Source organism: Gymnoscopelus microlampas (genome assembly GCF_963454915.1).
Source record: "Gymnoscopelus microlampas genome assembly, chromosome: 10".
Lineage (NCBI taxonomy): Eukaryota > Metazoa > Chordata > Actinopteri > Myctophiformes > Myctophidae > Gymnoscopelus > Gymnoscopelus microlampas.
Genome location: NC_139947.1, coordinates 7,394,005 through 7,406,809, shown reverse-complemented (window position 1 = coordinate 7,406,809; position 12,805 = coordinate 7,394,005). Strand labels below are relative to the sequence as shown.

General features: G+C 43.5%; 1 protein-coding gene across 2 annotated transcripts in view; it reads right to left on the bottom strand.

Moving 5' to 3' along the window:
• The window catches only part of itpr3 (inositol 1,4,5-trisphosphate receptor, type 3), a 109,284-nt gene that overhangs the window by 16,403 nt on the left and 80,076 nt on the right, over positions 1 to 12,805 (bottom strand). For both annotated transcript variants that reach the window (XM_084070220.1, XM_084070221.1), the window contains 13 exons: positions 11,773 to 11,898; positions 11,361 to 11,481; positions 10,702 to 10,883; positions 10,428 to 10,576; positions 10,140 to 10,248; positions 8,465 to 8,558; positions 7,625 to 7,797; positions 6,535 to 6,694; positions 5,737 to 5,954; positions 4,514 to 4,714; positions 3,621 to 3,731; positions 1,624 to 1,719; positions 872 to 979 (listed from right to left, as the gene is read on the bottom strand). In XM_084070220.1, coding sequence (XP_083926346.1) covers positions 872 to 979; positions 1,624 to 1,719; positions 3,621 to 3,731; positions 4,514 to 4,714; positions 5,737 to 5,954; positions 6,535 to 6,694; positions 7,625 to 7,797; positions 8,465 to 8,558; positions 10,140 to 10,248; positions 10,428 to 10,576; positions 10,702 to 10,883; positions 11,361 to 11,481; positions 11,773 to 11,898 — 1,848 coding nt within the window. The remainder of the gene's footprint in view (positions 1 to 871; positions 980 to 1,623; positions 1,720 to 3,620; positions 3,732 to 4,513; positions 4,715 to 5,736; positions 5,955 to 6,534; positions 6,695 to 7,624; positions 7,798 to 8,464; positions 8,559 to 10,139; positions 10,249 to 10,427; positions 10,577 to 10,701; positions 10,884 to 11,360; positions 11,482 to 11,772; positions 11,899 to 12,805) is intronic.

Genomic DNA, 12,805 nt, shown 5'->3' with positions numbered 1-12,805 from the left:
TGGTTTATTGGTTTATTTAGGTAAAAAATATTAGGCTATAATGTATCTAAACTATCTTATTTATTTTGGTTTGTTTTAGTTTTTTAATCTGTTACAGTATGTCTCCAGTGTTTCACCCTGGCTGCTGTCTCAGACAGGCATCCCCCTCTGAGGCTAAATAAACAGTGATCTCATCCAGTGTTTGGCAGCTCTATAAGCAGCTAAGCTACTTGCTGAACTACATTTCCCAGTAGCTTGATGCATCACTACTTTCAGAATTATGTAGCTTTCATTATGTTTCATTTATTTGTTTCACCTGTCGTGTTATTTTCTGGGTCATGTGATTGCCTCTCTTTGGTTGTTGCTACTATAAGTGAGGCCACAGCCACAAGTTTTAACTATAATAATAAAGCAATAAATAAAAGAGGCTTTTCATTTATTTCCTCACAGATCTTTTCATAGATTTGGATTGGATTGCCTTTCTGTTTGTTTCCTTGTTTTCCAAGAGCACTCTACACATTGTTAACATATATACGTCTAATTCCAATACTCAAATGTCTGCGTCCTCTGGTGGTGTTACGGAAGAATTGGTGACCTGCCAAAATATGACCATCTTGTGACTTCACTGCTGTTTGTTTATTAACAGAGCATACTAGGTTTTAACTCGATTTACGTTCGGACATTGACGTTATGTGAAGTCCACAAGATGGTCACATATTTCGGTAGGTCACCAATGTCACTGTAACATCGCCATGCTGGGGGACAGACAGAGGATGCATAAATTTGAGTATTGGAATTTGGCTATTATAGTGACCGGTTTATAGTCTTTTTAATTGAAGCATGAGACATTAAATGATTGATTGATTGATTGATTGATTGATTGATTGATTACCTGCTGAGCCAGGATGTAGATGTTATGACCAACCTCCCTGGGAGAGACCTCACCTCCCTCCTCTTCCTCTTCCTCTTCCTGTTGGAACGCCTTCTTTATCACCTCCACCTGCACACACCCACACGCACACGCACGCACATGCACACGCACACGCACACACAATTGCTTTACAAACGTTTAGGGACTGAATGAATGAATTCACTAACATTCATTCAGTGAATGAGTGAGTAAATTAATGATTGAGCAAGTGAGTGAGTGATTGCTGACTGTTGAATTGAGTACAAAGGACCACAATGGATCCTTTTAGCATGACCTTTGACTGTACCTAGTAGGGGTGTGCCGCTACACAAATTTTATGATACGATATGATACGATATTGGGCTCACAACATCGATACGATATATGGCACATTTTCATTATGAAAATATATGGGGGGAAAAAAAGCTTATGAAAATATATGGGGGGAAAAAAAGCTTATGAAAATATATGGGGGGGAAAAAAAGCTTATGAAAATATATGGGGGGGGGGAGGGGGGGGGAAAGCAAATGCAAACAAATACTTCTGTTTTTGCATTATTATTATTGCAAAAAAAAAAACGCCAAAACGATACATATCATCACGAATACGTATCACGATATATCGCGGGACGATATATCGGCACACCCCTAGTATCTGTACTATTGATAAGCATGTTAATAAAGTATTCAATCAATACAAATTGAATGTATGACTGAATGGAGGGCTTTTGGTACCAGTTCTCGGGGTCGGAGGTTGAGCAGGATCCTCTCAGCGTTTTCACTGTCATGACGGCTCTCCATCAGACCCAATAGCAACTTGGAGGCGTTGTCCTGGAAACCAGAGACACACCACCACCAACATTTGTCAAAACTACATTTATATATCTCTGCTGTAGTGTGACAAATGCACATTATATTTATTATATTTACCTGCTTGATCTATGGGTGTTATTATGTCTGATTGATATGTAACATCTGATTTACGTATGCATGTATATGTAACATGTTGGACTGCCACCCAACGTTACTAATAGAGGGTGCGGTTCAGGGCGAAGGGAATCGAGCAAACAAACCTGTGGAGAAGCAACAGGGGGAAGAGAGAGGAGATCTCCGAGGCGCCAGTAATACTGTGTTTAAGTTTAAGTCAAAGTTTAAACTCAGGAGTAGGCTGCAGCCAAGAATTAAGAACGGACGAGCCCTGCGGACAACGGACATGGTCGTTGCTACGCTGCGGGGAATCGAGTGCTGGGTGTATGGCGGAAACACCATAGAGCGGAGGAATTCTGACGGAGCCGCCGCGGTGATATAAACCCCAGCTTTCTGTTCTGTGGATTACAATTTACGGGGTACCCCAAACTTAAGTTATTATTTGGATCGCCAGTGCGGAAGACCGTTTACGTTTCATTTTGGATTAAAGGACATAATAGATATTCCCGCGGCGTCAAGAAGCCGTTCGGACCATAACGGGGGACTGCTTGTTATTGTTTGTAAAGCGGGTAACCGACCGTCCGTGCAGCGCTCTGACTAAGTAACTTTTGTTGTACCTTTGTTGATTGTTTACGGGGGAAGCTGTGATTTGGGTGGGAATATGCTTGTGAAAGAAATATTGTTTTGTTGATCTGTTTGTTTATTTATTTAGTTTATTAGGGAGAGAGTTAGGGACAGAAGTTTATTTAAAAGCCGATGTGTATTATATATTTATTTATATATTTATTTACCATTTAAGTTGTCAATTGTTTCATTTGTGCCTTATTTATATAAAGTAATTTCAGTTAAAAACCTGCCGATCCCGTTGTTTTTCCTTTAGTTAATAATTTTCCCTTCAAAGTAAAAGGGTGATTGTTACAGTAGGGCAGAAACCAGCTATGACCAAATAATAAACTTTTCCGAAAAAAAAACAACAACAACTTGTTTTTAGAACAACACAATACTGCCTCATCAAAGTTGGTATGGTGACTTTATACATTGTCAGATACTTGAATGTGTCCTTATATTATCATCACTTTACCCAAATACAGCTCAGGTGGTTTGACCGACAGTTTGATGATCCAATGGAGTTAGGAGGTTTAGTCAGAAGCACTTTTAAATACTTTTCATTGGTTCAATATTTGTAAAACCCACACACAGACGTAATGGGTGTTCAATAGCACTGATTAATTTTATTATTTTTTTAAGTTAAAAAATGTAGATGGTTTCTGCACGACAGCGACAATATAATAATAATAAATACATATTCTAATTTAGTGCTATTATCAGAGTTCTGATCACCAGTCCAGTACTCTGATAATTACCAACTTGGGGTGGCTCTGGGATCTCCATATATGGACAAGCGCACACACACACATTATCTTATATTAAAATTGGCTAAAGGGAGGACCGACCACGACGTCACAACTTGTTTGGTTTGGTTTGGTTCTATTTATATTGTTGTTTTGTTGTGGTCTTCGTTGTCTGAGGTTACATGGCAGGAACATGTACTGTATCTGTTTCTTTCTGTAATATCTTGTTTTATTGTTATATGTTAGGGACGTACTGTATTTACACTACTGTACGCATTTCTGTTGCTGTGTTCATGGATATTTCTGTCCCTCCCAAATAAACAAATAAAGTAAGTAAGCTTGCACTGGTGGGTCAGCTGCTGTAACTTCCCTCGGGGTGATATGGCAGCTTCCATTCACCATCTATATCTATTATATCTATGTGTACAAAAGATAACGTGATGTTGTTGTTACCTTCAGCTGTAGAACCATCTCCATGCGATAGCGGCACAGAGGACTGATGTCATTCAGGATCAGAGCTGTGATGATGTCAATGCCATTGGACTCATGAGTCACAATGCATGTCTGACACACGCACACGCGCACACACACACACACACACACACACACACACACACACACACACACACACACACACACACACACACACACACACACACACACACACACACACACACACACACACACACACACACACACACACACACACACACACACACACACAGATACATGAGTACACAAATGCGGTTCTGTCTCTGCGATAGATTCATTGTACCTGGTTTTATGTCTCCATGACAGATTAGTTCTACCTGGTTCTGTCTCTGTGATAGATTAGTCCTACCTGGTTCTCCTGACAGGGTTAGGCATAGACTAGGGCCTTCACGACTAGAGATTTTTACTGGTCGACTCATTTGACCCTGTGGTAGTATTATTGGGCATGCTTTTGACCCCCTTTTTAGTTTTTTCAACTATTCGACTAGTACCAACAAGGTCGACTAGTGGTTATATTAGTCAACTAGTCGACTAGTTGGTGAAAGCCCTAGCATAGACATATAAAGGTAGACGCCTCCTCCAGCTCTGAGGCGTCTGTATTTCGGGCACCATTTTTCAGGGACATGTCAGAATCTAGTTGTATAAAAATATAACGGGATATTTTTATACAACTAGATTCTGACAAGTCCCGGAAAAGACGCGATGTGATTGGCCAGTAGTCAGGAAGCTTGCCATCTCCAAAATGGCGCCCGAGATACAGGTCGCTCCAATGAACGGCAGAGGCCAATTAGGTATCTAGGTTTCTATATCTATGGTCCTTGGCAGTACTCTGTGATAGATTAGTCCTACAGTACCTGGTTCTCCTGACAGGGTCCTTGGCAGTACTCTGTGAGCGTCTCCAGGGTCTGTGTGATGAGGTGGACGTTGGACTCGTTGATGTAGAGGCCCAGCAGGCCTAGACCTCCGGTGGTGCTTCCACACATGATGTCCAGGAACTGCAGAGTCTCACACACCAAGTTATAGTTGGTCTTGTTGTTCTGGCAGCGGAGAAAGTTCTGCAAGGATGGGGCAAAGAGATATACCGGCAGAATAAGGTGTAACTTCAAACCGAACACTACAAAGTTATCCATCCATCCATCCATCCTTGTCCGCGTATCCAGAGTTGCGTTGCAGAGGCAGTTCCAGCATAAAATCCCAGCGTTCTCTTTCCCTGGTCACATTAGCCTACTCTAACCCATTAAGACCTGAGGCGATTCTTAAAAATGTTTTCTAAATCCTAATAGTTTTTTGAAAAAAATCTAGAAAAAAATGTTTCAAGAATTTTCAAAAATAGCAGATCCGAGTGCCGCGCTATGAGCTTGTAGATCTGCTATTTTTGAATAGCCAAAGAAATCTAAAGTGACACAGATGCGTTCCAGGTCTTAATGGGCTAACCGGGGGATCCTGAGGTGTTCCCAGACGAGTGTGGAGATATTTTACTATAATGACTATACTTATTTGGTTAATTAGTTGGTAGTAACTTGTACTTATTTGGTTAGAAGTATACAGTACCAATCTGGGAACCCATCGTCAAATAAAAAGGAAAAACAGCGCCCCAGCGCGTTTCATTTTTACATTTGACTCTGAGGGGAGTGATTAAATAGACCGACGCTGACTGGAAACCGGCGTTTTGGTCTGCCCTCAGCCCTCCACTTCCGGTGGTGCGACTATGTTTTCATTCCCACTAACAATATTTCTCCACGGAACACAAACACCATTTCTCCCAAAGAACATCGTTTTGGTTATAAGCCCACTTGTTTCTATGATGAAAGAACAAGTTAAAATGTTACTAACTTTCCGTGGTTTTGTTTGCTCCGAGGACGCTATTGTTAAATGAGTTTGGGTTTGTTTTCAGTGGGAAGCGAGGGCACAGATGTAAATCCCGCCCACTACATTTGATTGGGTAAAGCGCGGCCTGCTTCCTGATCTGAAGGCACGCCCACTTGTAGGCCAACGCTCACACGCTCTGAACGGGGCTTCCGACGGATTCAGTAGCGCAGCTCTGAATCTGTTCTTGAGAGATTAGTAGTATACCAACCTGTAGATCGTGGTTATGGTTCTCACACAGCAGCTGTAGAAACCTCAGGATGGGCTTCATGATGGTGACTGCTGGTCCCATCTCTGTCTCCACCTCCTTCTGCTCTGCTATTGGAGGGGCTGGCAGGGAGGAGGCGCCTGTTACCGGGGCAATGGACTGGCCCTGGACCAATAGGGGGTGACCTCCCGAACCAGGAAGTACTAACGGCCCAGAAGGACCTGATAGAGGGAGGACAGATGATTGTTTAAACAACTCAACTGAACCAACAAATTAGGTCTTAAATGTAACTAAGAAACACCATTATTTTGGAAAAGGTAACTAAGTAACCGAGTACTCTAATTGCAAAACTAACGCTTTAGGTTACTCGTTACCCAAAAACGTGTTCCGTTACAGTAACAGGGTTAATTTTAACGCTGTTACCCCCAACACTGATTATAACTCAAAATAACGTCAGGAACACAGTCAAACTTTATTATTCGGTCTAAACTCTGACAAGGGACTCTTCTTCTATCAACTGACATTCTCTATCTCCAAAGTCCCATAGTCCACATCGCCCCTCTGAGGCACATAAGTACCATTACAGTTGGATGAAGTGTACTAGGGTACGGAAGAATCTTGGCCAATGTGAATGCTGACCAGTGGGGAGAGGGCAATCGTACTCATGAACGGTTCGAATCAATCGGACCCAGTCTGAATCCGCCCTGACAGTCCTTGAGGTTGAAAAGATTGAGATGCACTACCTTGTGGCTCGTCTGTCAAACATTAAGGGCATACCGTAACTAAATAAACTTGTCTTACTGTGCTCCAGTTCCTTCTGGTTGGCCTTGCTGGTCATCTCTCCAACGTTGACAGACACAGTGGTCTTTATGTCCTGCTGGGCTTCCTTCATTCTCTCATGCAGCACTTTGAAGAACTTCTCTGATTTATTATCACCCATCATCAACTTATAGAAGGAGTTCTACAGACAGCGAGAGAGAGCGAGAGAGAAAGAGAGAGAGAGAGAGAGAGAAAGAGATTCGTACCAGATTAACCACTTAAAGACCCACTCCACCCAAAAGTTTGTTTTGCACTCTGCATCTCTAAAGCATTCATGTTTTTTTCTTTACAACCGAAATCTGGTTTTCAGATGAGCACTCAGTGAAAACTCAGGGCACAGGGCACACAAACAGATTGCGTGTTGTGATGTCACACAATCCAAGCCTCATCAAACACAAGCATAAACACCTGGAATGCATGCATAATATTACTCATATTACTGACAATTGACAAATATATACTGTATATATTTTTTCTTTTTCTGCCCAACACTCCCCGCTGACAGGTGCCCCCCCCCCCCTTCTGTAGGAGTATATGTGCAATGTTAAATATCACCCTCCCCGCCCGGCTTACTACACAGGCCAATTGTATTCGCATAGGCGCCCGACAAAGCCGGATGCACCACGGTGGATTTGAACCCACAACCTCCGTGGTGGTGGGCAGGCACTGCGTCACCCGAACGCCGATTACTGACAAATATTGATTTGAATTTGCCTCATGTCTTTATGCCCAGTCATGCATCCAGCAACAAGTAGTAGACATCTTTTTTTAATTTCTAGAACATGTTTTGACAAAATGCTGGTCACATAAACATTTTTGTTTGAGGTTTGGCACTATTGTATGACCGCCTCAAAGCAGACGTGAGTTTGTGTATGCATGATGAACAAATTCAGCAAAGAAGAAGAATGATGAATCAGATTATGCTCGTGGAAATGCTCGCGCGCACGTTTTATGAACCTAAGCACATTTCTTGAATGAGGCCCTTAGAGAGAGAGAGAGAGAGAGAGTGTGCGCGCATGCGTGCGTGCGTGCGTGCGTGTGTGTGTGTGTGCGTGCGTGCGTGCGCGTGTACCTGTATATCGGTGTTTCCTCCCTCCAGCAGACAGATAGCCAGCTGGATGCTCTCCTGGAAGATCTTGTCATTCTTGCTGTTCATCACCAGATCCGTGAAGAGCTTAGTCCCGCCCTCTCTGTCCAATCTGCACTGGACTGCCGCTACTGCTACCCAATCACGTTCCTGCTCACCTGCTCACACGTACGCACACACACACATTTTTATGAATATACTGAGGACATCAAAACCTTTAAATATTGATTGTCAGTCATGAAAGTGGAGTTGCATTTTGATTAGAACTTATTGTTTTTTACATTAGACCTGGAACACCTGTATTTTGAATGTGAGTGCTCAAAAGGCATTGCATATTTTGCTATGTGTTCTTATTTTTTGAATAAGGTTAATGCCTTTAAAGAAGCTATAAATTGACTAACTTCTTTTAAGGTGTTAGGCATTGGGGGTGCGTCGACTAGCCGCTGCTATACACCAAATCTCTTTGCCGAAAATAGCTGATCTACAAGCTCACAAGGCGATGCAATCTGAGCTTGTAGATCTGCTATTTTCACTCCCAGAACAGGGATGCTAGGGTTTATGTGTTTAACACCCCTGGTGTTTTGGGGGACAACTCTGCTCTGGAGTGTGAGAGATCTCTTAACCCATTGAGACCTGGAACGCATCGGTGTCACTTTTAGATTTCTTTAGGCTATTAAAAAATAGCAGATATACAAGCTCATAGCGCGGCACCGAGTGCCGCGCTATGAGCTTGTAGATCTGCTATTTTTGGAAAATCTTGAAAAAAAAATGTTTCGATTCAAAAAAAAAAAAATACGTTTATAAATACGTATTATATAACATTACCTGCTGACCCCAGGTCAGCTATGTCAGTCTTAGGGCTGGACTTCCTGTTTGGGAAGAGGTAGTTCTGGAGCAGCACCCTACGAAGAGCTACACCCTGGAATAAAACAACACAATGAATTTGTTTGTTAGTTTTCTGTTTGTAGTAGTACTGAGCTCTAAAGTATGACCATTTATGACCACATACTTCATTTCTAATCTAGGCTATTAACACATTGATTGCCTAGATCGCATATATGCGTTTTTCAAATCCATCGCTTGATTGCCGCAATTCTAAAGAACGCATACTGTATATGCGTTCTTTGGAATTTTCATTGTTTAATCTGTGATCGCGGTGTTCTGTGAATCTTTCATCATCAGTTTCGTTTTCTGTTTACATCACACTCACCGGGTTCCGGATTCATGACGCAGATTCCGTTTCCGGTTCTCGGAAGGCCTTTTTTAGGCATTTTAGGCGAGAATAGGGAAAAACACGTTTTTTTCACACGGTATGAAAAACTAACGAAGAGCTCTAGTTCTATTTTCTTTAGTCTGGATGACGAACAGCCATCGTCGTCGTGTATCACATCGAACTGAAGGCCGATCGCTGATCTGTGAAAACGTCACATCCGGTTATGACGTATGGACTGTTTGAGCCTGTTTGGGGGGGTCGAGCGAGTGAGCGAGTGATCAAGGTGTCGATTTGCTGCTCTCTGCTGGTCGATCTGTCGTATGTGTTTAACCGCAGCCAGACAAACTATTTGAATGAAAAATTACAAAATAACAACAACAAAAACACGCAAATCGCTGGCACAGGGGTGAGTACATTATGAACAGGGGTGCACATAACTTTTTAGGTCTGGTACGCAGAAGAGCACCTGGAGATGTGACTTGGTGCGCATGGTCCCGTTCCGTTTTGTCAACGGGGGGGGGGGGGGGGGGGGGGGGGGGGGTTCAGCACGGTGCCCACCGGACAGTTTTGTCAACGGGGGGGGGGGGGCGAGAAAAAAAGGACGCTCTGCTTCTAAATTCCGCCGATTTCCGCCGTTTTTTTTTCTCACGCTGTTAGGTAAAGCCCCCAAGGTTGGTGCCCTGTGCTGCTGCGCTGATTTTAGCCGCCAGATTGGGACGTTCACGGCATATTTTGCACCATTACGGTGCGTTCATCATCGGTGACGAGTGCCTCTAACAGCCGCTGCTGGCTGCGTGCACGCAGCGAGGCAATGCGAGGCGACGCGAGTCATATCTCTACCCCTGTGCCTAATGGCTGTACATGGGGCCGACGGGTGCTTTAGAGTGATTGTGTGAGTGTGGCTTCAGGAAGTAAATTCCTAGCCTCGATCTCCAGGCTTTTATTTTTTAGTTTTGCTAAAAAATAAAAGCTTGGAAATTCCTGTCCCAGCTGTTGGTGCGCAAAAGCGCCTCGCGTCGCCTGATGTGGTGCGCATTTTTTATTTTGGGTGCGCATGCGCACCTGCGCACCAGTTATGTGCACCCCTGATTATGAATAAACTCTGGCAGTCAATGTGTTAACAGCAAGAAGTTTTCTGGTTTTGTTAAGAGTGGAAACGCGTCCCAGTTCCTGCCGAAGCACAGCCTCTTAGCGCTACTTTTAAATGGTTTGAATAATTATTGGGAAGAAGTAGTCGCTACAATAGTATTATGTTTTTAGCAATGTATTTAGTTAATATTGACTAACCTTCTCATCAAAGTCCAGCGTTCGGATCAGCATCTCCTGAAGAGTTCGCAGAACTTTGATGCACAACTTCTCCTCTGATGACATCAATGCTTTTGTGTGCTGGATCAACCTATGCAAACACCACAAAGTCAAAGGCAGTCATGCAAGCACACGCACGCACACGCACACACGCACACGCACACACACACACACACACACACACACACACACACACACACACACACACACACACACACACACACACAGTCAGTCAGTCAGTCAGTCAGTCAGTCAGTCATGTGAACCTACTTGGAGAGGAATCCTCCAGATTCACATCTCTGTCTGGCATCGGTTCCTTCCAGGAAGAGGAGTTCTGGTTGGTGCAGAACATCCACCAACACCGACAGTTCAGCGTGCACCAAGGGCTTCAACCGCTCCTCCAGAGTGTTAATGATGTCCTGAAAATACACGCACACACACACAATTAATAGACTCCAACCTGGTTCCGGTCTCCTAAAGAGGGGACCACCTACGTCACGCGGTCTTGCTTCCCTACTGGTCTTGGGTGTTACTGCAGTCCTACCTGTAGCTTCTCTATGATGTTCTTGTAGTCCCAGGGGTTGCTGGGAGCTATAGAGCGGGAGGCGCGGGTGGAGGACTTGTAGTTTGGGTTGGAGCGAGACAGAGAGTTGAGAGCCGATGTAGACAGCATGTTAGTGATCTGAGCCTCCAGGTCCAATGGTAGAGAGATACTACGACTCTTAGCTAGAGAGAGAGAGAGACAGAGAGAGAGAGAGAGACAGAGAGAGAGAGCGTGCCTTTCGATTCAACTTCATATTTTAATGCAATATAACGTCAGTCATCTATATGATGTCAGTTGTTTATGACATATCTATATGATGTATGACTCCACATTTGGCCAAGGTTTGTCGGTTTCAGGGCGATCAGAGCTCCACTGACTTCCTCTATGAAAACTAAAGTTCATTATTTAATTAAGAAAATAAATGGTTGCTGTCGGGTGGAAATCATGTCCAAAACTGTTACTTTTCAGGATTCAAATAAAAAAATATCAAAAAATGACAGTCTGATCTGCAAGCTCAAAATGCGTTTTGAGATTCTAGACTTGCGACTTTTGCTAGTTTCGTAGCAGGACATTTAGGGAAAAAACGTAAGTGTGTGTGTGTGTGTGTGCGTGCGTGCGTGCGTGCGTGCGTGCGTGCGTGCGTGCGTGCGTGTGTGTACCAGTCAAAGCCAGTGTTCTGATGCAGGTCTCCACGATGCCTCTGTGTTGCTGTGGCAACCAGGGGCAGTCCAACAGTCTGACACTGGACTGTAACAACTGAGTCATGATGGAGTGATGAGTCTATGGACAGAGAGAGAGAGACAGACAGAGAGAGAGACAGAGAGGGAGAGAGAGAGAAAAGAGGGACGATAAGGAGGTATCAGAATGGGTGATATATGTCTACTGAAGCTGAAGAGACAGACATACAGAGAGACAACACAGAGACAGACAGAGAAAGACAGACATAAGACACACACACACACACACACACACACACACACACACACACACACACACACACACACACACACACACACACACACACACACACACACACACACACACACACACACACAGAGTGGTGATGTGAACCTGGAGCGAGGTGCTGTTCTCTGAGAACGGAGAGCTGAAGAAAGCAGTGATGGTGTCAAACACTACGCTGATGATGTACTTCTCTAGCACAGCGTCGGTCAGGCGATTCTCTCTGTTGGTGCACACCTAGAGCCAGGAGAAGACACGTCATTTACACTCATTGATCCGTTAAGACCGGGAACGCATCTGTGTCATTTTAAGATTTCTTTGGCTAGTTTCTAGGTCCGCTGTTTTTGAAAAATCGTGAAAATTTGTGCAAATCTTTTTAAAGCTAAAATTTTTAACTCAAATCTTTGCTTCTGGGGATTCTACATTTTTTTCCCCTTCCTTTTCTTTTTCTTATATTATTATTATATTATAGTGGTTCTCAAACCTTTTCATGTCAAGGACCCCCCAAAATGATCTGTATTTGTCCGCGGACCCCCATCTCAAAATATTTTGTTCCAGGGACCCCCAGAAGCAAATATTTGAGTTAGAAATGTATATATATATATTCAAAGATTTGCACACATTTTCACGATTAACTTTTCAAAAATAGCAGATCTACAAGCTTGTAGATCTGCTATTTTTGAAAAGCCCAAAGAAATCAAAAATGACACAGATGCGTTCCCGGTCTTAACACATTGTGTGCCATAAACGGTCCGGACCGTTTTGGCCCATTTTAAAAAATATATATTTTTCCCACGCGGGGCGCGCTAATGAAACTTTGGGATCATCCAAGGAGTCTCTAAGAAGGAGAGGCCGGATGTGGATCCATGTCAAAAATGCTTCCGTTCGTCCGCTCCAATGTTAACTCCTTGACTAAAAGCTTAATATCTCCTATTTCTTTTTAACGTGGTGGAAGTGAGCCGCTTTCGATCGGCGATCACTCTGCAATGGAGGATCGCGTTAGAAGATATTATTGTTCCAGGCGTTAGTCGGGACCCTCCGCCGTCTCGCACACAGGCTTTGTTTACATGCACGTCCGCGTCGGGGCTTCTACAGCACGAAACATATCAGCGTAAGTGGATGGAAGATACAGTATGCTGGCACT